The 23,639-nt window shown below is 40.7% G+C and overlaps 2 protein-coding genes across 2 annotated transcripts in view; one reads left to right on the forward strand and one right to left on the reverse strand.

Moving 5' to 3' along the window:
* Positions 1-5,446, reverse strand: part of LOC126390316 (mitoferrin-2-like) — a 19,309-nt gene extending 13,863 nt beyond the window's left edge. The window contains exon 1 of the mRNA XM_050044565.1: positions 5,310-5,446. The gene's annotated coding sequence lies outside the window, so the exon portion shown is untranslated. The remainder of the gene's footprint in view (positions 1-5,309) is intronic.
* On the forward strand, positions 3,211-22,539 carry LOC126390313 (ectonucleoside triphosphate diphosphohydrolase 7-like). Its single transcript, XM_050044557.1, has 14 exons — positions 3,211-3,392; positions 5,134-5,234; positions 5,357-5,542; positions 7,176-7,381; positions 9,048-9,198; positions 9,644-9,747; positions 9,934-9,993; positions 10,092-10,240; positions 11,348-11,514; positions 12,072-12,273; positions 13,752-13,871; positions 13,970-14,055; positions 14,805-14,966; positions 18,102-22,539. The coding sequence occupies exons 2-14, from the start codon at positions 5,227-5,229 to the stop codon at positions 18,316-18,318; spliced, it is 1,818 nt and encodes a 605-aa protein (XP_049900514.1). The 5' UTR covers positions 3,211-3,392; positions 5,134-5,226; the 3' UTR covers positions 18,319-22,539.
* Positions 22,540-23,639: the final 1,100 nt, after the last annotated feature.

Below are 23,639 nucleotides of genomic sequence, written 5' to 3' on the forward strand. Positions count from 1 at the left end.
ACAGATTCAACAAGGTGCTGGAAACATCCCTCAGAGATTTAGGTCCATATTGACATGATGACATCACACAGTTGATGCAGATTTGTCGGCTGCACATCCATGATGAGAATCTCCCGTTCCAGCACATCCCAAAGGTGCTCTATTGGACTGAGATCTGGTGACTGTGGAGGCCATTGGAGTACAGTGAACTCATTGTCATGTTTGAGATGATGTGAGCTTTGTGACATGGTGCGTTATCCTGCTGGAAGTAGCCATCAGAAGATGGGTACACTGTGGTCATAAAGGGATGGACACGGTCAGCAACAATACTCAGGTAGGCTGTGGTGTTTAAACCATGCTCAGTTGGTACTAAGGGGCCCAAAGTGTGCCAGTCAGAGATGGTCTTCTGCAGACCTTGGTTGTAACGAGTGGTTATTTGAGTTACTGTTACCTTTCTATCATCTCAAACCAACAACCATGCCATGTTCACACATTTCTTCCTCATTCTGATGCTCAGTTTGAACTTCAGCAGGTTGTCTTGAACATGTCCACATGCCTAAATGCAACATCACAAGTTTGAGACTTACGTAGGTTCTGGGTTTGAGAGAGAGCAGCTCATATTCACAAATACTGATTGAACTTTTCTTGGCCATAGAAATGACATACTGTAATTCTAAATTTAGATGGTGTTCCCCTTTAACATCTCCACTTAATCATCTGAGCAAATTAAAAGCTGTTCACCCAATATAGTGTCAGATAAAATTAGAGTTATAACTTTTTTCCTCATTCACACCCCTCATGTAAAGCAGTAAATTCCAAGCAAATCAAAATGAGTGTACTGGATCAATAGCGGCAGCAGTTATTAGGACAACTAACTGTGTGGTTTGCTGATTTGTGAATTTGCCACCGCTCCCCTTAGATATGAATATATGGACAAGACTCTATAATTTCCCTCCATTGTTGACCAGCTTCCAAAATAAAGTGTGCACTTTGCAAAGTTTTCTACAAAGATCAATGAACAATTAGAATGTTCCAGTTTGACTGTCCAGTTTGTGGCTTACACCCTTCAAATTCAGGTCACTCGCTGCATTTTTGTTTATTCTACCCATCCAGCCATTATCTATAACCACTTATCTTACTCAGGGTCACTGGGGGCTTGGAGCCTATCTCAGCTGACATGGGGCAAGAGTACACACTGGACAGGTCCCCAGACTAACACAGGGCTGACACAGACAACCAGTTATGCTCACATTCAAACCTACAGATTTTTTAAAGTCTTGTTTGCTTTGTTTTATTGTTTAATTATGATGGTGTCGACTGAATATTCTTAGTTTGCTCAGAGAAAACTGTTTTCTGATCTAATGTGTGATATGATTTGGAGACTATTCAATAAACTCCACAAGTTGGCAGATCATTTTTAGCAGGCCATAGTGTCATGTGTCCACAAGGCGGCGCATGTTGCCTTCAGGTGTTGTTCGAGAGCCCTTCAAATTCACAGAACTCCTGATTAAAATTTCCAACTGTTATATAGACACACCAAAAACAAACACTGCCTTTCTGAGAGTCATAATAATTAACTGTAATATTTCAGAATAAATTACATTATTATCACCTTAAATGCTGCAAATTTGATATTTAATGCTATTCAGAATATTAATGTGAAATTCATGCAGGTAAATGAGATAATTTTGCAGAGGTACACTGCAAAATCACAGTTGTGGAGTTTAACTTTGAGATTACAGTGAAATACAGTAATTTTATGGGAGCATACTGCTAAATCACAGTAATCCAATGTACATAAACTATGAAGTTAACACTTGAATGCAATAATTTTACAGGAACATACTGTTATATCACAGTAATTAAATGGGCTTTAACTGTGTGTCTGTGTCTGTCATTTCACAAAAATGTACTGTAAAAATGATACAGTAATTTACCATGAATGTACAGTCAAATATTTTACAGTGGTTGCTTTTACTAATTCTTAGGCGAGCTAGTCCAGACTGTAAATTTTGAGCTGATTTATTAATGTCATCACCCAGGATGCTGGGCTTTTGCTCTCTAATAACTATAAATATATTTGGCAGAAGTATTTTTAACCTACAGGGAAATAATTCCAATAAACATTATCAATTAACAAGTCCAAATTTGTTCCATTATTTGAAATAATGAAATTTATTGGAATAATTATGTAATGCATCATCCTTCCTGTGACCCCACCTTGTAAATTTAGTCTCTATATGTTCTTGTATAGTTTTTACATTATAATTGTTATTGTTTTTTTATTTGGTTCTTATTTAAAATTTTTCCCACATACCTCTTGTTACTCTTTTACATTTTAGTTTTCATCTTTACTGTTGTTTTTGTGCTCCTGTAACAACCGAATTTCCCCTTCTGACGATCAGTAAACGATGTTTATCTTATCTTATTGTTAAATCACAAGTCTCCACCCCAACCTGCATCAAACTGTCACACCTGACCAGACCACTACCCCAAAGATTATTTAACTCCACCCTTCAGGTCTGTGACTCTCTTTCTCCCCCAGACCATGTCAGGCAGGACTATCTTTGTCAGTCCTGCATGTATTTTTTGAAAGTTGATAGAGTGTTTTGTGTTTATTGTTCTAAGATTCCTGAGTGTAAACAGTTGTGAAGTAGAAAAAGAGTAATGCCGTAGTGGATGCATTAATGACGTGAGTTATATAATAACCTAATTTACCAATATTATATTTATTATTATCATTGTTGAACAATGTGCAGAGCTGTAACATTTTCTCTTAATAACCCTTTTTATAGAAAAAAGATAGACAACTGTTTACCCACTATGTCTACAATAAAGGGCTCCCTGGATGCAGTGTTTGAATATGCATCCTAACATTAGATGTTCTGTGAGCCAATGTCAACATAACTATACAGTTTTTTCCTATTTATTTTATCTCATCTTCCAAATCCCCCAAGTTTCCAAAACTGCTTCTACAAGATTCCAAAATGTCACCTTTGTCACTGTGACCTTTTTTTCCACTCAAGCAAAAAGTCAAAAATGTATCATTATTGAATAAAATCTGAATATATGTTATACATGACCAAAAAATAAGTACATTTTAATCACTCAAATTCCCAGTCTGAAATTTTCTCTGGTAGTTTATCTTGTAGTTCTGATTTTCCCTACAGCACCTGAATGCAGCAGACGTTCAACTTCATCCTGATACGTATTTGATGACGCGGCCATACGGGCCGACCGGAAGTGTGTAGGATTTCCTATCGCTTCCTCTCCTTCGCCTCCTCGTCTCCTCTTAAAATTCGTCTCTGTGAAGCACAGCGAGAGAAAAACGTATTTCATCACCGTTTCTGTCGAAGGAACAACCCGTTACAGAGACGGACTGTACCGTCATGGCGGCGGACAGGCATATTTAGGTGAGTTAACGTCGGAGAGCCGCAGCATACCGATAGACAAACCGTTATCAGTGAACATAGCGTTAGCCGGGTTGTAACTGAACAGCTGCTAACTTACATTAATGACAACAGCTGCCACTGTTTTCGGTGGAAAATATATAAACTATATTCTTTGTGTGTTTTTTGTTCCGTCTGTCAAGCTAGCTACTCTTGTATGTAACAGTTTTATCTTATATAACTGTGAAATAAGCCAGTGAACGTTACTCTTCTTTTAATGGCCTGTATTGAAACTAGCTGGAGTAATATCAGAACATATGTTGTGTTAGAGGAGTGACACACAAATATTACCAGACAGTTTTAAAATAACGAGGATGTATAATAACTAATGGTCCACGGAGAACCATTAGATATTGTTTACCTCTATATAGGGGTGGGGGAAATCGATACAGCTAGTATGGTGATATTTTTGTGGCAAAACCCATCGTCAGACAGTGTCATGTATCGATATTGAAAATTATTTACATTATTTATATGAAGCATACAAATTAAACTTTAGGTAGCCTACTAGAATAGCATAATCAATTGCTTTTTCAGGTCACTAGATACATTTTGCTGCAAGAAATGACATGTACAGACTGAAAACTTTATCCTATTAGATGAAACAGATGTTGACAAAGTTTGCCTTTCAGCACATAATTTACAGTTGAAAAAAGATAATAAATCGCAGTATATTTTATCGCAATACTCAGCATATCGCAACATATTTTAAATCACAATAATATTGTATAGTGACTTAAGTATCGTAATAATATCTACAGCATATGTGTTATTTATTCTGTTATATAATATACTATATCCATTTTCTATTATATATTATGCTGCACTACTATATTACAGTATCCAATGTATATAGAATAGAATAGAGTTTATTGCCATTTTCACAGGTACCTTACAGTACAGGCACATTGGAATTCTTGTGCGTCTCTCTTCGTCAACTTAGTTAAAAAATATAAAAATATAAAATAGACAAGTTAGTTAGACAATATCCATACTACACCCAATTGATATTCTACTCTGATTGATATTGTTGTACTCTACTAGGTATTATGTCAACTTGTATTACCTTTCACCTTATAGTATATCTCATACTAATATCATCATGTACCATTTTATACTGCATTATAATATTTTAATATGCTACACTGATACTTTCATTATTAATCTCACCACGGTCACTGTGACTTTTAATTTTTCTCCCCCCAATTTATTTTGTATTCTATTCTTATTTTAGTTTTGTATACCTCTTATTATATCTCTCTTTTACTTTCTCTATTTATCTGTATTGTTGTCCTTGTGCTGCTGTAACAGCTGAAATTTCCCGCTGTGGATCAATAAAGGTTTATCTTACAGTATCTGTGTAGAGGAGGGTGTGTGTTAGAGTAATAATTCAATTTATTGACCCTGTTGGGAAATCAAAGTGTTACAGCAGCAAAATTACACGAATTACATAACAGCTGAGGTGAATTTTGTTTAAAGATAAAGCTACAAATAAAAAGAAAAATATTAAAATAAAATAAAAACTGAATAGTCATAACTTAAATGAGGACCACACTCAAATATACACTTTGCAAAGATAGTTAGGGCTGTAATGATTATTTGCATCACTGATTAATCAGCCAGTTGATTTCTTGAGTACTGGTAATTTATTGTGACAGTATACTGTTACTGTTAAGCAGTATTCCCTCACTCTTCTTCCCTTCAGGCAAAAGAGAAGTCTCAGGACAGGATGCTCATCAGACTGCAGGCACCATGAGGTGACGACTGTGACATCTTGTATTATTGCCTACCAGGACATATGGCAAGGTAATAAACTGATTATCTATGTACTGTAACAGATGTCATATACTGTACAATAGTACACGGCCTGATTAAACTCACACTTCACAGAGTTTATTGTAGTTTTTCGATGTGTTCTGTCTCCACAGGATCACGTTTTCCTGCCTGCCGGCCTCCTGGTACTGCAGCGTGTCCCTGTTGTCTCTGGGCTGCGCTCCCAGGCAGAGGGTGCTGCTGCTGCTGCTGCTCTTCATCACCTCTGCCCTACTCCTCTTGGGAACCTACCAGAGGCAGCTGTGGGGCCCACAGCGACGGCCCGGCTCCCAAGTCAACAAGTGAGTGAATGTCAGAATGAGCTTGAGAGTTCTGCACAAACATGATCTTTAGACTTTGCTGTGCTGGGACTGTGCAGAAAGGCAGGTTTTCACCCGTTGCACACATCTGGGAAGTTCCAGTTTGCAACATCAGCAAGGATCAACAATGGTTCCACAGCTGATAGATTTGAACTGGTGTTTGAACCAATAATTCAGCTTGCAAGTTTCATTTGCAGGATTCTAAGAACAAAAACTGTCTTTATTTGTAAAACAATATGAACTGGAGCATGATGACTATCAGTTATGTAAATCAGAATCTATCTACCCACTTCCCACAGTTTTATTTTCCGAGGGATTAAAAACAAATGTTAACTCCACTGTCACTTCACAGAATGGTGAGGTGAGGCGACATGCTGTAACATGCTCTAACTGTAAGCGCATTTCATAATCAGCGCCAAGAGCCAAGATGGGAATAACTGACACAGAGGAGGTGCTGGAATCACACAACAAAATATTGCTCCACCAGTAAAACTAATTTCAAGAAATACTCCTTGTTGATTAACTCAAATTCGCTCATGTTTCCCATGTGCTTTTTAACTCTTTCATGTGAACGTGGAAACATTTGTAGCTTGACTGGAAAATTCTTGGTAAACAGAGCAGGCTGATAACAAGCTTTGTGAGAACAGTTACCTAATTTGTTTTTAGAGCCAGACAGCTCGATGTGACTTGAACTCACTTTGTGAGACTGACTGCAGGTGCTTTCTTTAGTAACCAAGGACAGATAGAGATACAGAGATGACTTGTATGAGCCAAAAACACTCTGTAGGTTTATTTGCAACTTCCTTAGTCAGGTTCTGTTTTTTTTGCATGTCCTAGTAGGTGTTTTTCTACATTTAGTTTAATAAGAAGTACACTAAAAGGAGGGGAGTGACAATTGGACGAGTTGTCTGTTGTCTGGCATCTAAAATGTGTTACATCTACTGTGTGTTCAAGGGTTTTATCAGAGCACTTTGTGTTGTTTTTTTCATGTTGCCTTTGGAAGCAAAGCTATGTGTCTCACTGTTGCCAGACATTAAAATAAAACTATAATTCTGTGCATCATCTCTAAGTTGGGAACCTGAAGATTAATTGATTTGCGAAGCAGCTGAGCACAGTGTTTCAAGTTTTTCCAGTCATAAATATGTAATAATCATTGTGTTTTGGGGCTCATTGTATCCACAAGTGCTTTAGCTTTCCAGTCATGCTGACTTTATGCAATTCCAATACTGTTTAGGGATCCCAGTATGTAGAAATATTCAAATACAGCTGGTGAAAGTAACACATTTTACTGCATGTTTTTTGCCCAAACCTTCATAGTGGGAAGGTTTACAAAGGGGAGGCTTGTTGGTACCCATAGATCCTATTTTCATTCAGATATCTTAAAGACCCTTGTGAACATGGCCATGCCAGTTTTTCCCTCGCCAAAATTTAGCCTAATTTTGGAGCATTGTTTAGCCCTCTTCTTCTAGTTTCAAGACTCAGCCTGCTATAGCCCTCGAAAGACAGTAATGTCAGCTTGGAACACCGGCGTCCCTATAGAGTGGAAGAGGTTAAATACAATACATAAGGAGTGTATTCTTCATCTCATAATGCATCTGTGTTCTTTCTCCTGCAGGTACCTCTCCATCGCAGAGTCCATGGAGTCTACTGACGTCCTCAACCCCGCTCTGAATTATGGGATCGTGGTTGACTGTGGCAGCAGTGGCTCTCGGGTCTTTGTGTACTACTGGCCCCCCCACAACGGGAACCCTCACACCCTGCTGGACATCAAACAGATGAGGGATCGCGACCGCAAACCAGTCGTCAAGAAGATCAAACCTGGTGAGGACATGGAGCTCAGTTTGTCACAGCGATTTGTTTATTGTTACATGCCATCACTCCTGTTGGGTAGTGAACTTGGTACTTTCATTGGTACTGACTGAATTAGTACTACTGAATACTGATACAAAGATCCAAGGAGCTCCGTCAGCTTCACAGCGAGCCAAAACTATCGCTGCAGGGCTGATCTGCCATGATACCTTCTGTGTCTGGTCTATATTCGTTTCTAGATTTTTTTAGTAATAGCCTAGTATCACTGAGAGTCGAGCAGACACACAGAATTGAGCTTTAGTCTACTACGTTACCCCTGCAGCTTGTTCAGAATTTGAATTTTTGTTTTAACAGAGAAAGTGAAGTAATGAAAAAAGGTACCGTTTGGTGCCAGTACCCGTATTGGTTCAAATGTGAATGGTACCCAACTGTACTCTTTAGGTAATAATCAAACATGTTAGTGCTTTCTTGTTATACTGATGTAAACTGTTGCTCTCTAAAAAGTCCTGCACACAAACAAACAAACCAGCAGGCAGACAAAGTTTGGCTCTTGGCTTGCTGAGGACTTTAATCTGTATATTCATGCGTGAATGTTTATACAGGCCTCCATGGGCAACTGTAGTTCCTTTGTACATTACAGACTCATTCTTTCCAGAGCAGTCAGGGAAAGAAATTAAGTTTTTGATCAAGAATCAGCCAGGCCTAAAGCAGAAACTCTCAGTTGCTCTGTATATTTCATTTTAGTGTTTTTAATAATTTAAAACCAAACTTGAATCATGTTTGTATGTGCGGAGCAAATGCAGCAAAATCGGCGGTGAAAAGGACAAAAATTCCCCCGGGGATTTGGTCAGACGTTGTCTCTTAAAGAAAAACCCCCATTTTCTTATTGTTTGACTTTACAGTGATGCCTTTGAGAAGCAGACAGATATTCAGAATTCACCCAGTGTTGTTGAACATTTTGGTGCCAGCATGAGGATCATTACTTATCATTGTCTGTCCCTTTGACTCACAGCCAGAAAAGTGAAGGACAGAGTGTGTGAAAGAGATCCGAGAGAGCGTTAGTGGAAAATAGAAATTAGAAAGAAGGACAAATTAAAATAGTTTCTTTTGTGTGTGTGGTTAACATACTTGTTTCGTTTTGAATTGAGGAATGTGTCAACAGTAGTATTCCTTATGACGTTACTTTGTTAAACTATTAATCATTCCAGCAGAAAGGACCATTCAGCCCTTGTGAATTTTTTTTTTATCTCAGTCACAGCAGAGAGATTAGATACACGGGGTTTGTTCCAGTAGCAGCAGTTTAAGGCTATGTGGCACTTTGAACCCCGGGACAAAATGTACCAACCTGTATGTGAGAACTTGCTCTCTTGCAAGCACAGTTACAGTCCTAATCAGTCAGAAGGTGCAGTCATGATCATTGATTTTGGAAATTCCAGAATCTATATTTGTTTTTGATGTTGATTCAATACATTTATTTATACATTTGTCATTTTATTTCAACTAGAACCCAACAGATACATTCGCCTGGCTGACAACTTGGCTGTCATTTCAATGTGGACATCATAATTAGTGTTCTGTGTTTGTGTTTGTATAAATAACTGTCTTCTGAAAACAAATGTGCATTTATATTTTTACCGTATTGTGCTAAAAATGTGTGTGTCTTTGGTGGCTCTCTCAGGTATCTCCACCCTGGCAAACACACCAGCGCAGGCCAGTGACTACCTCCATCCGCTCCTCAGCTTCGCTGCTGCTCACGTCCCAGGGAACAAACACAAAGAGACGCCACTCTACATCCTCTGCACTGCTGGCATGAGGCTGCTGCCGGAGAGGTAGATGAACAGCACAATGAGTCTGTGGTTAAACTTGAAATTCCAATGACGTATTTTAAAATCACAGTACGATATTCACTCAGATGCCAGTTTATTAGGCACACTTGGCTAAAACTAATGCAGTCTGAGGCCCTGATTAGACAGGCACACCATACTGCTTTTTTGTTGAAGCTTGCCCCGATACATCTGTCCCTATAATATACAACTACTATTTCACTGCTGAGAAGTGACCCTTCTTGGTGTTTTATGATAAAAAGCAGCAGAAACACTTCAATTTAAGTACCATCACAAACTTAATTTTTTAGTCTTGGTCTCCACAAGAATAAAATAAAGAAATTTGGTATTAATTGTAGCTAGTGTGCTACACTTGACAGCAAACTGTGTTTCCTTGTGTTATTTTTGTCCAACCCTCTGTATCTAAGTCATATTTCTTGGTTCTCTGCAGCCAACAGGCGGCCATCTTGGAGGACCTTGTCACTGACGTTCCTCTGGAGTTTGACTTCCTGTTCTCCCGTTCCCATGTTGAGGTCATCTCTGGGAAACAAGAAGGTGAGGTGCTGGCATGCTGTGAAGCTATTAACTTCCTGCTATGAGTAAACAGTGTATTAACTGAATTAAAAGGACGTAACATTCACTGTGGCAGAAATTATTGTCATTTCTAACTGCTTCCTGCCTGTTTTTTGTTTCCCCATCGTGGCTGTAATGACACGTTCCTGCTGCCTCTCAACCCTGAAGGAGTGTATGCATGGATTGGCATTAATTTTGTGTTGGGTCGCTTTGATCATGCTGATGAGGGTGAGTGTGAAGGTGTTAACAAGACGCATCTTAAACTAATTACTCTCTTAAAAGAACAAGATGATGTGATTACACCGTAATGCCTTTGTGTTTTTCAGAGGACGCCACAGTTGAGGTGACGACAGGGTCTCAGAACCAGCAGCCAATCAGCAGGCGGCGCACAGTGGGTATCATGGATATGGGTGGAGCTTCACTGCAGATCGCCTATGAGGTGCCCGGCACCATCACCTTCAGTTCACCACAGGAAGTAAGGAAGTGCAGTGAGACATCTGTTATTGGAAGAGTGACGCCTTTTAACTCACATAATACATTTACATGCACACTAATATTTCACTATTATTATGAATACACAATATAACAATATTCTGAATTCAATACAGGTTATGTAAACAGCATATTTTGTATGGGTATTCCAACCCAGACCTTTTTTTTGAATGAAGCGTTTTCTGATTAAGACATGTGAGATATGTTGGTATTACTCAGGTTTTAAGAGCATTCTTTGTACATGATAACAGTGTAGTCAGAATATGCATCTCTGCTGGGTTTTTACTGCAATTTGCAACACGCTATCTCGTCTGTTTACGATCAGCTCTGTACGTTGTACACAAACCAACCAGCCAAAAGTTTGCAGGCTGAGGTTAGGGACGCATACCCAAAAGACAACCCCATATTTTTGGCTGGAAGGAGAAACACACCTGCACAAAAATATTATGAAAGATTTTTGTTATTAAAGGTTTTTGGATATGCGCACAAATATGGCAATGCTGACCTTTACAAGAATGTGGTTGAAGGAACTAAAAGAGGGAGGCTGTGTTTGCACAGTCCAACAAGTCCGCCACTGCTGGAAAACTTTGAAAAAATCCTGGCACAAGCAACAGCTGTTCCACTTTTCCATATTTGAGATGATAAATGACATGTTAAGACACATAAATTGGAGTATGCACGGCTGCATTTAAATTAGCATTTAAACAACTTATTGGGAATATTGTCTTTGTTAGAATAAGGACAAAAAACGTAGCCACAGTTATTCATTCGGGCTGCAGCCAATGTATATTTTCATTCCCGATGAATTGCTTATTATTTTCTAAATGTATAATTTGGTGGTTTAAAACATGGAGAGAATAAGGTGGCATCATTAAAAGTCTTGTTTTGTGCAACAAACTGTCCAAAACCTTCAAATAATCAGCTTATTTCAATTTAAGACAAAGAAAAGCTGCAAATTCTCCAATTTGAGCACCTGGAATCTTCAAATATTCAACATTTGTGTTTGAAAAATGTTGTTGACTCCTTTAGTTGGTCGAGACAGCTGGTCTGGTCCGCAGCAATGTAATGTCTCTGTGTGTCTTTTTTTTAGGAGGAGGCAGGGAAGAGTGTTCTGGCTGAGTTTAATCTGGGCTGTGATGTTGAGCACACACAACATGTTTACAGAGTCTACGTCACCACGTTCCTCGGCTTCGGAGGAAACATGGCCAGACAGCGCTACGAGGACCAGCTGGTCAACAACACCCTGGCCAAGAACAGGTTCAGACTCACACATTCACACGCACAATGTGTTATTCGTTTGGCAGCTATTCGTGCCTTTATATGTTAGAGCTGCTTTCATTTCCTCTAATGCCAGTTGTATTGATGTTATTCAAATTAAGACTGCATTTCTAACAACCCCTACCAGGCTGTAAGGAAGCATGTGAAAATGTTTAGATTTTTCCATCAGCAGTTTATTGCCTCCAACACCTGTCACAACTGAGTCTTTCAGCTGTTTTCTCTGTGAAAACAGCGCCCTCCTTCTGCTTGTGTCATAAAACACAATGCATATTTTCTGTGAAATCAACCAGGTGGTGCAGGATGTAAAATATAGTTGACAAGCCGTTCAGGTCTGGCAGTCTGTTGTTTATGGTAATTATACTGATATCTCCAAACGAATATGGTAATTAAATCTTGTAAAGATGCTATAACAGTCTGTAGTAGATAATTCTATTAATATCTGTTCTGACACTATAAAACGAGGCCACAGATTGACTTTAAAAGCTGAATCTGTTACCTCATGATGCATCTAAAATTTAATTTATCTGTTTGTCCAGGTTTCTCACCACACAGACAGGCCTGAGTGAGGACAAACCGTACCTGGACCCCTGTCTGCCAGTCAGTCTGTCGGACACAGTTGTGAGGGACAACCACACGCTGTACCTGAGGGGTCAGGGCGACTGGACTCGGTGTCAAGAGGCCGTACGACCCTTCCTGGGCCTCCACAACGGTACCATGTCACCAGGGGGCGTCTACCAGGTACGAACCTTCATGTCAACACCAAGCTTGTATGATAGATGACGAATTAAAGGTTCTATATTAAGATTGTGACCAATAATATAGTATCAGACAACTGTTTGTAAAAAATATAGTGGAGTAAGGCATCCTGAGCAGAGAACAAAGTCAGACTACCTCTGAGTGTGTTCGAGCTTCTCTGTTCTTTGTTGTGATAGCCAGGCTAGCCACATATGCATGTTAGTGCTGCTGTGCACTGTGCTCATACTGCACTTATCGCTGATACAGCCGTCCTGACCCATCCATGGTGGCGGGACGTTGTTGTTATGGAAGCATAACGCCTACCCTCCAGTTTCCCTCACATCAACACTAGCCCCTTTTACACTGCCAGATTTTCGGCGATTTGGGCCATTTTGCCGGCAAGCTGCGAGCGTCGGCGAGTTGATCCGAGGTGCCCAATTTTCCGCCTCGTAGGGTAGACATGTTGGCGTAACCATTTTGGTTTAAAAAGAACGAGGCAGCCTTCCGCCACGGGAGGGGCTGTTGATGGCTTGTGGGAGGAGCTGTTGATGACACTGCACGTGCGAGCCACTGCCAGTGGACTAACAGAAAACAGCTGATAGCAGGAATTAGCGAGCAGCTAGTAGCAAGAGGGAAACACAAACCTGACAGACACTGTAAAGATGAGCAACTGGGGAGACAAGGAATTGCACGCCCTCCTTGTCCTCGCAAACGAAGAGGCCATTAACCGTCAGATGACGGGGACGGTGAAGAACGGGCCGACTTACGAGAGAATCGCCGAAGGACTGACCAGCCGTGGCTTCCCTCCCACGTCACTGTTTACGTCACACACTGAGCTACACGTTTTGTTACTTGCTCACGCCCCCCATTGCCCTGAAAAAGGCACATTCTGTATAACAAAAGTAGGTAGGCGGCATTTTGCCGCACTCCCCGATTTTGTTTTTATACTGCCAATGCTGAAAAAAGACTGATTGGGCTTTCCTGCAAATTTGCACAATTCCTATTTAAAAAGGGCTACTGTTTGCTTTGTCAGCCCTGTTGCCATTGTTAGCATAGTTACTGGAGCTAGCACTGCTACCGGCCGCCATTTTGGCTCAACCACCCTCATGTTTGCTTGTGACATCAAAGGTGAGAGCCGTGTGCAGGCAGTCCTGGCCCAGACTCTGAACGAGGCATATAGCACCTGTAGAGTGCAAGTCAATTCTCTGAGTTGCATGATGTTGCACATAAACTCACATAAAGAAACAGACTGTACTTAAAAATGATATTGTTGTTGTTATTATAAGCATAATTATATGGTGGCATGATGTCATTACATTTTGATTTGTCAATACATCAGTAAAGTTAGACACGTTCATGATAATCCATTCTCTTCATTTGAGGGGATCACTTTATTCATGAACTCAGTTGAAGTCACAGCTCATTGGACAGACCGCAGAAATGCCAAATAATAACTTTAAATGGCCATGTTTTGTTTCCAGGCTCCCATCAACTTCAGCAACAGCGAGTTCTACGGCTTCTCTGAGTTTTTTTACTGTATGGAGGACGTGCTGAGGCTGAGAGGACAGTATGACAGTGAGAAGTACTCCAAAGCTGCTACGGTATTTTCCATGAGTGATTTGGCTGCACGTTAGAATTTTACTCTTTATTTAATTGTTCAGAGAAAGTTGAAAATTGTGATTTTTTTTTTTTTCTGCAGGAGTACTGCTCCACCAAGTGGTCGACACTGAAACAGCGTCTGGACAACAAGCTTTTCTCTCAGCAGGCCGACGTCAGCAGACTCAAGTAGGTCCATCTCTCTTCTCTCTCTTCTCTTTGTGTATTCGTGTGATTTTAGGTTTGTATACCTGATAGTTGATAATGATGTCATTCGAGTCACTTAAACCTCCCGTGAATGTGAAATACTTAAATAGAAATTCAGTTTAGCTGGTGGCTGTAAAACCCCAAAGCTTCTGAAGATTTTGTAAATGCAATTCATTTATCTTTCTAAATATAAATCAGGCTCAACAGTAAGATTTGGCAGGGATTTCATATTGAACAATTAATTCTTAAGCTTGACAACTGAGCCTAGGTGTTCATTTTCTTGACTAACACTCAAAGCCAACTGTTCTCCCATTGAACAACAGATATGTAAATAAGTTCAGTGTCATCAAAGCTTAAATATTAAACACCAAAACCAGAACAAAGTCAGTCTGCAATACATTATTCACTTTGAACTTTCCTGTTCAAAGTAACCAGGTCGTCTTTCCTGGAGGACAGATGATGACATCTAGCAGAGCAAACTCTAAAATAAAACCTCAAACACACACAAGCAGCAGCTTTAAATGAGAAGTGCAAATTTGCAGCTCTAACACTCAAGCAGTTACTTTGTTGCCTGTAGATGGCGCTCACTGACATATCTACTTGTGCATGTGGGACTAAAACTTCTGGTCTGAAACAGCTGAGGTGCTGCTGTACAACTGGCTGATACCTACAGAATAAACACCTGTTAATTTATCTTCCTCTGACAAGTCATCCCTCTCTTGTTAATGCAGGTATCAGTGCTTCAAGTCAGCCTGGATGTACGAAGTGTTGCACTCAGGCTTCCGCTTCCCCACCGACTATCCAAGTCTGAAAACTGCCCAGCTGGTTTATGACAAGGAGGTCCAGTGGACTCTGGGAGCCATCCTGTTTAAGACCCGTTTCCTGCCTCTCAGGTAACTCCATCATTACAACACACACACACACACACACACACACACACACACACACACACACACACACACCCAGACCAGGACAGCAGCTCTGAAACATTTTACTATTTGATTAATTGTGCTTTCAGGTGAATATATATATATGAGTTCCACCTCACAACACTGTCATCGTAGGAGTCAGTGTTTAATTTGAACTATGGCACCATTTAAACATGAAGTTCAGGAAACAGATCATTATATGTAAATATTTTCAAAGAAATATGTAGTGTGACAATGAAAGAAAACCGACTCCATCTTCTGTCACATCTCCCTTCCTCTAGACTCAAGTATAAGGCATTATTATTCTTTATTAGGCAGAAATATAACCTCCAAAGTTAAATTAAAAGTGGAAGATGTGCAGCACAGTGACTGAATACACAGTTCTTCACTTGAAATTGTTCCAAATTTAGTCCTCGTCACACTGATGTACCAATTTTGATATCTGATTTTGAAAACTTAAGTCTGCAGTTCCCAAAAATGAAAACCTTAACAAGTTTTACCAATGTAAGGTCACTCAGCTTACTTAAGACTGTGGGGTCAAAACGGTCAAAAAGGGAGGACTTTCCTTAATACCGTCAATAAAGTAGCTTTTCTAGTTCCACTTACATTTCGTATTAACTCTTTTGAACTCCAAACATACACGTTGATGAAGGGTACAGGTCTAAGGGACGGTAATGGACCCAGGAAATTCATTGCAGGATCTGACTGGACCCAATAAATAAATAAAGAGGAGAAAACCAACGGGTCTCAGGTCTCAAACCCTGCGATTAAAATTACTGCTAAAAATGCGTTTCTACTGCTAAAAATGTTTTTCATGTCCAATATAACTGACTGTTCTTTCCCATATATATGTGTTGTTTAATAATTTTGTTTCATTTTATCTATTGTCATTGATTTTGTTGTGATGCGAGCCCGCCAGCGAGCAGTTTATGTTTAAATTTATGTTAGTAAGCCCATGGACGTGCTACACATCGTTAGCTCGGTTATATTCTCCCCAGTGAGCCCTTCTAAGCCCCGCCCCTTTTTGCTTTGCGCTCTATTAACAGTTGAGCAAGTTTGGTCACACGGCAGAACCTCAGTCAGCTTTATTCTACATGCTACGCTCATCTATGTTGAAAAGAAAACCACAGTTTGAAGGTGACAAAAAGAGGGTTCCTGGGTTCCTTCAATTTGCTTATGGCTGATGCTCCTTTGTTTATATTTCTCTGTACGGCTATGTGTCGTCCCAAAGTAACTATAGTAACTTATTACAGTAAAGAGAGACACACCTTTGGTCAGCACCATAGTCTGTATTCAGTAAGAACTACTTTACTGATTCCCAGAGGGGGAAAGAGGACACATACCCGGCAGTGCAGGAGCAGTGTTGACTCATGGTCTCATAATCCTCAGTCTTCTCCCTTTTTCGCTGAAACCAGAGGCCTCAACTGGTGTCACTTTGCCTTATTCATAAAAGCTAACATGGTGAATGTATCCTTCCTGATGGAGGCTTTTTGAAGCCACAGTGAGCACGGTTACATGTGCACAATAATCAGATAACTGGGAATAATCAGGTAATGGTAATAATCCGATTTGACACGTTTACGTGCACTTCAATAATCTGATAATCAGAAAAACCTGGTTTACATGATTCAGTCCTTCAGTTGGATTTCTCCTCAAGTACATGACATAAAACTCAAACTTCCTGTTACAGTAGGTACTCATATCCTTGAAAAACCTTGAAAAGCACGCAAGTCATATATTTGCAAAATAAAGCACTCATCATGCTGACAGCTTATATTCTTACAGTACTGTTTGTTTTTATCATTAACAAATACATGTGAGAGCATTCTAATGTGTAGTTTATCAATGTGGAGCCAATTTTACATACTTTGGGTAGATTCGGAGTAAAAGTACTGCAAAGAGCAATATACAAGTGTAACAAAAGCTGTCAGATTAACGTCGTGGAGTATAAAGTACAATATTTCCCTCTAAAATGTAGTGGAGTGGGAGTATAAAACAGCAAAACCCGAAAGAAACCAGATTGAAGGGTATACATGCACCGAATAATCTGACTATTGGGGAAAAAGCTAGGTGTGTTTATTTGATTTCTCATAATCAGATAATGGCTTTTATCTGATAAAGCCTATCGGATTATGCTGTTTACATGACCACTTGAATAATCAGGTAACTCCAGAAATCAGATAAAGATCGGTTTATTAGTGTGCATGTAAACGCGCTCACTGTCTGACACCTAGAGTCTGTCTAATAAACACTGCGGCACCACTGCTAGGTGGAACCAGCATCACCCTGTTTCTTTTGGTCAAACTTGTCCCACTTAGCAACATTAACTAAGGGGGGGCAGAGACTTAGGATCAGTCAGTTCAGTCACTCAGTTCATTTTACAGAAACCATGAGCACCAAAGTGTAATTCATTCAGATCTGCAGGCATGATTCCCTTCTCTCAGTCAGAGTCCGAATATATGTCCATTCCTTGATAATTTATATTCCTCTAGTCCGTAAGTGTCTACTGTTCAAAAGAACCAATGCGGTTTTTCATTAGAGTTAATCCAAGTTGTAAATTTTGGCTCACTGTCCAACATTTCTCTACTCTGTGTCCAACTTCCTGGTGCTGCTGCTCAGCGTTTTTTTTCTGGACTTTCAGTCTTGTAAACTGATCCTAAATCAGCCTAATTATCACACAAGTTACACACACAGCACTCACTTGTTTCTCTCATGATCAGTGCTGATCAAGGGTCTTCTTGAATCCGGGTCTGTATTACCTATAATGATAAACAGACCCGGAATGGGACCCGACCCAGACCTTATTGACCATAATAAAATGTGTTCCTGAACCTGTGCAGATCCTGGGTCAGGTCTCGGGTCCTAGTGACCGGGTAGATCTGTGAAATCCTTGAGTGGAGGATTAACGTTTTGCTATTAAGCATCACAGAAAATACACACGCTGTATGAGACAAACAGATTTTGTTTTTTACGTTAAAGGACACTCACAGACTGCTGTTTCTACTGTTGTGTTCATCTGCAAAGATCAGGTCTAATTTGTATGAAACATGTGTCAGCGTGTCTGCTCATGCCGTCTGCTGCCCCTCCTGTCTCCTCCAGGGACCTGCAGCAGGAAACACTGCGGCAGAACCACCCCAGCTGGCTACGCTCCTCCTTCGTCTACAACCACCACCTGTTCTCGCTCTGCATCCTGGTGGTGGTGCTGGCAATCCTGCTGTACATCCTGCGCCTGCGGAGGATCCACCAGCGGGAGCAGCGGCAGGCCGAGGCGCTGAACCTCCTCTGGGCCGAGGAGGGAGAGGCCCTCCTCCCCTGAGAGATGTGTCTGTGATGGAAGGTTCCAGACTGATAACCTGCAGGGCCTGGTGTCCTCAATGACCACAGTACTGAAGAATGTGAGTGTGGAGAACAGATGAGAAAACTTCCCATAAGCTAAGGGTGTGACTCAGCCACCGAGAAATATGGGTAGATTTCATTGCGTGGAAAAACATCACCGTACAGAGACAGTTTAATGAGCCTGGAAATCAAACTCCTCTGTATATTCTTTGATCGTGCAGCTTTAAACACAGAGCCTATCTCAGACTGGAAAGATGTTCTCTGTGATCACTTTCTTCTTTGGAAGAAAACAATCAGCTTGGCCTAACAGGACAGACCAACTATCATTAGTTTGCTACCCACTTCTCTCATCATCCAAAGCCATGTTGTTGTGCAGGTGCTCATCTCAGTTTAATGGCTGTCTGGACAGTTAGCCTGGATTCAGCGCGCTGATAAATGTCGTAACTGCTGAGCAAGAAGCCAGAGGTGGTAATGATCCCCACCAGAGGAAATTTAGCAAAGGAAGATGGATTTAACTTTGGAGACTGTTCAACAACCATTTAGGAGAAGCTGTCTGAAGGCACATAAGATGGAAATGTAACTCATCCACCATTAGGATTCATATGTTTCTTTGCTACCAGTGTGGCTCTGCTGAAGGCTATGCTGTGAGACTATATTTCAACAAATCAAACGACCAAGTAATTTAGCAGTGACATTCATTTTCACAAGAGAATTAATCCTAAGGACTTTTGTGACGCGTAATCAAGTAAAGTCCAGTACTTCAGTTCATGACAGGATACCTCCAGAACAAATCCAGTTTGCCTCAGCTGTACTTTGAGTTTAAGGCCAACATAGCAGACAGTGTTTATGTCAAATGGGATGGATGATAGAGATTGGGATGATTCCCACGTTCTAGACTTCGAGCGTTCACGTCATTGGATACAAGGCATTTGTATGAATGTTGAGTTAGTCATTTGACAGTTCAAAGTACAGTGCATTGACAGTATAACACTGATTTATTGAACAGTATTACTTTACCTTTGGGTTTAATTAACTTGAATGACTCAGTTGAAGCCTGATATATCGCAGCTGTCAGAAAAATCAGTTTCCCAGTTGTAGTTTGGATGGATTGGACATTGAAAACTGATGTTAATTACACTAACGACATGACGTGAATGTGGCATAACATACTAACTGTAAGACCGTTACCCTGCCAGCCTCACTGCATGTTAAAATGCTAACCCGCCGGTATTAAAAGAAATGTTTGCATCGTTAGTCCTATAACAGGACTGTGATGGAACTTTTAGCATGTTAGCATGCTAATAATAGCTAATTGAATATTAACATGATAATGAAGCTTAAAGGGACAGTTCACCCCAACATCAGAAACAGATATTTTCTCAACCGTGGTGCTATTTATCAATTTAGATTGCTTTGGGTTGTTGAGTGTTGAAGATGTCTGCCTTCTCTCCAGTATCATGAAACTAGATGGCGCTCATCTTGTGGTGCTCAAAGTGCCAACAAATACTTTTGAAAACTCAGCAGCAATGTCTCTTTCCAGAAATCATGACCTGGTTACTGAAGATAATCCACAGAACTTGTTGTAAATGAACTGCACTTACATAGTGCCTTTCTAGTCATTTGATCACTCAAAGCGCTTTTTACACTACGAGCCACAGTCATACACTGGTGACCAAGGCTACCGTACAAGGTGCCACCTGCTACTCAGTTTTTAACATACTCACACACCGATGGAACAGCCATGGGGAGCAATTTGGGACTCAGTATCTCGCTCAAGGATACTTCAACATGCAGATTGGTGGAATTGGAGATCAAACCACTGATCTTCCAATCTTCCGATCTTCCGACCTCCTCTACCTTGTGAACAGTTTCATGCAGGAACTATTTTCTTTCCACTGAACTACCCCTGCCAAAAAAAAGCATGCATCTACTCATGGACAAGAGGCTTATGCTCGTGATAGCACGAGATGTCACGAGAAATTATCGTTGTCCTCTTCGGCTGAGCTGTAACATTAGCTAGCTCAGTGGTGCTAGGTGAGCTAACAGTAGATGCACTCTTCCTTCTGCACAGCTGTAGTGTAGTGGCGAGTCTAGTTCGTCAGAAAGAAATTCCTACATGAAACTGCTCACAACAAGGTCTGTGGATTGTCATGAGCAACCGGGTCATGATTTCTGGAAAGAGACATGGTGCTTTACACACTACAAGCTGAGTGCCATCTAGTTCTGTTACACCAGAGAGAGGGCAGACATCTCTATGGTCGATATCTCCAACACTCTGAAACTCACACCAAAACAATCTAGGCTGATAAATAGCTCCACAGGTTAGAGGAAACGTGTATTTTTGATTTGGCTGTGAACTGTCCCATTAGGGTACAGCTGAGTTCAACAAAGTCCCACTGAGACTAAAGAAATCTGAGCCTCACAAAATGGCCGCCGCACAGGTGTTCAGGTAACAACGGTTTCATTCAGGTCTCCCTCTAATTTTCTTCCATTTAACATCTTTGATTGAGGATAGTTACCTGCCAATGTTTGTATAATTCCCTAAACATTATGTTGCATCTCCTGTGCTCCATTTTTGTCCAGATGTGTCTTTATGTAAGTGTGTCCCTCCCTTCAACATGTACATGTGATGTTTGAGTATCTTCATCTGGTGACAGGTAACAGATTTAAACATGAAAGTCCCACCCCCAAACAGAAAGTAGATGTGAAGAAGCTTCACTCAGCTGGAAACTGATTTTTATTTCACTTTCAATCTTAGTGATCAAAATCATTTTACCACCGTCTAGCAGCTGAAATATTCACACCCCAAAAGTGATTTAGCGTGATTACACTCCGGTGCGAGGTGATATCATGAGTGCAGCAGTGCTTTTCGAAAGCAGCCCTGCAGCCCGATGATGTCAGCCGCAGAGCTCCGGGGCCTCAGATTGTGCTTTGATACTTGAATGCCACTGTTGTCCTGCCAAGACCTCCGTCCAGCTCAGATGTTTATCAGAGGAAAGACAGAGCCAAGAGAAATTTTAGCTGAAATAAGCTGAGAGATCTGCGCAGTGTTTAGATGAAGGCGCTGAAAGCAGACAAAGGCCCTGGAGGCCTGAATTAAACAGATGCCGTCTGATTTCTGAATGCAATGTCTCCACGAAAGGAAGAAACGTGTCTAATGTCACAAGACAAAATGGATGCTGGGACATGCAAATAAAGTACAGCAACGATCTCAATATGTGATAAATAACTAATATGGTTTTCAAAATGAAAAACTTTAAAGCCATTCTTGAGGAAAAAAAGCCTTACCCTCAAAAAAAGAGGGTCTATTTTAATCAGTTTTTACACGTACTGTATTTCAGAGCTGTAAATGAAGCCACTGTTTTGGCCGTTTTGTTTTTTCTAGTGAGTCTTGGCATCGTGTCATGTGCTGACAGATTGGTACAGCTGTGCAGCAGAGTATGACGATGCAAATATGTGTCTGAGGGGCACCTGGTGAAACTTCCTGAGAAGTTAAATAATGTGTCGATCCCACAGTGGGAGATTTTTTTTTAACGTCCAAAATTCTGATTTGTAATTAATTCTCGCTGATTTCAGTGAGAGGTGTGGAGCATGATTCATCGCACAAAATGATGATGACTCTATTGTTTCAAAAGAGAGAGCTGTTGTGCTGGTGTGAATGTTTGGCTGTTGAAAGAGAGGAGAGATTTCTGCATCTCATAAATGTGTTTCCACTTGTGCTAAATATGATCTATACACACACACTCGGTCTTTTCTATTCATCCTGACACAGATGAGTTCTGACACGTCCTTGTCAAGCTGTCAGTGTGTGTTTGTAACCTTTGTCTCGTCATCTGTGCCGCAAACAATACTTTCACTTGTGAATCCTGGAGTTAACAGCAGCCAACGGTCTGAAATGTAAACGCTGACAGAGTTATTTCTGTTGAATTTCTGATGCCGTCACATACTTCACACTGTAAGCTTACTGTGGACCTCTTTCTGATTCATCCTGATGTGGTTTCCAGGATTTTCTGCTGCTCCTCTGATGTTTTTGACTCCTGACTGGGGACCAGTGGTTGAGTGTGTCTTTCCAGAGCTGGGCTTTGTGCAATGTTGAACAGTAATTCACTGACTTGACTTTGATGTTTTTAATTAGGGTACCTTTTTAACATCAATGTGAATAGAAATAATTCCAATCCAATAAAGATCCCTTTTGTAATGAAATCTGTTTTTAGTCTTGTCTGTTGGCTGCTGCTGTGCCTTCAAGTGGGTGTAGGATTACGGGGCATTTACGCCCTTCGCACTGTCTTACAGACAAATTCAACCTGTAAGGGAATACATTTACCCCCAAATGACCCTTTGTATACCAGTTACTCAACTTGTCTTACCTTGAATTTGTGAAGAAAACCGTTTTTCTCACATGCCTCAACTGCAAAATTGGTACCAATACCACCTTTTTTTTCTAATTCATTAAGTACTCATCATGTGAATGGAAGCATTCAGCTGCATAAAATGCAAACAGACACCACAGGTGTGCAGTATAGCCAAACTCCAACCAACTCCACCAAATACACTGCGCTCGACTCCTCCACACCACAGACTGTATGGGTTATAGCTGCTGCAGTAGTGGGCCTATAACATGTTGCATTAAATTGAACACTTGCAGTGACTGGCTACAAGTAAAACCACACAAGTTGTTATTTTTTCTAGATGTGGTTACATAAATGATTGAATGCAGGCATTGTTTGACTGCACAAGTTTTGATAATATTTAGAACTGGGTTATTTAGTTCAGTACATTAAAGGGATAGTGCACCCAAAAATGAAAATTCAGCCATTGTCTACTCACCCATATGCCGAGGGAGGCTCAGGTGAAGTTTTAGAGTCCTCACATCACTTGCGGAGATCCAAGGGGAGAGGAGGTAGCAACACAACTCCACCTAATGCAGGCTGACGGCGCCCCAGATTCAAACGTTCAAAAACACATAATTGAAACTACAAAGTATCTCCATACTGCTCGTCCGTAGTGATCCAAGTGTCCTGAAGCCCCGACATAAAAAGTTGTTTGGAAAAACGTCATTTAAACTCTGTTTTTAGCCTCACTGTAGCCTGTAGCTCTGACTGCCTCTTTGTGCACCGCGCTCACGTGTGTAACTGTGAGACGTGGGCACCATCTTCATGTGTGTTCATGTGCTTTCGCTGGTCTCGCGCGCAAGTGCCTACACGTGAACGCAGTGCACAGAGAGGCAGTCAGAGCTACAGGCTACAGTGAGGCTAAAAACAGAGTTTAAATGACGTTTTTCCAAACAACTTTTTATGTCGG

Source organism: Epinephelus moara, chromosome 5 (assembly GCF_006386435.1).
Source record: "Epinephelus moara isolate mb chromosome 5, YSFRI_EMoa_1.0, whole genome shotgun sequence".
Lineage (NCBI taxonomy): Eukaryota > Metazoa > Chordata > Actinopteri > Perciformes > Serranidae > Epinephelus > Epinephelus moara.

Coding starts and splice junctions, on each gene's coding strand:
- LOC126390313 (XM_050044557.1), top strand. Junction 9,199..9,643: donor ATGAGGCTGCTGCCGGAGAG/GTAGATGAACAG, acceptor GGTTCTCTGCAG/CCAACAGGCGGCCATCTTGG. Junction 12,274..13,751: donor CACCAGGGGGCGTCTACCAG/GTACGAACCTTC, acceptor TTTTGTTTCCAG/GCTCCCATCAACTTCAGCAA.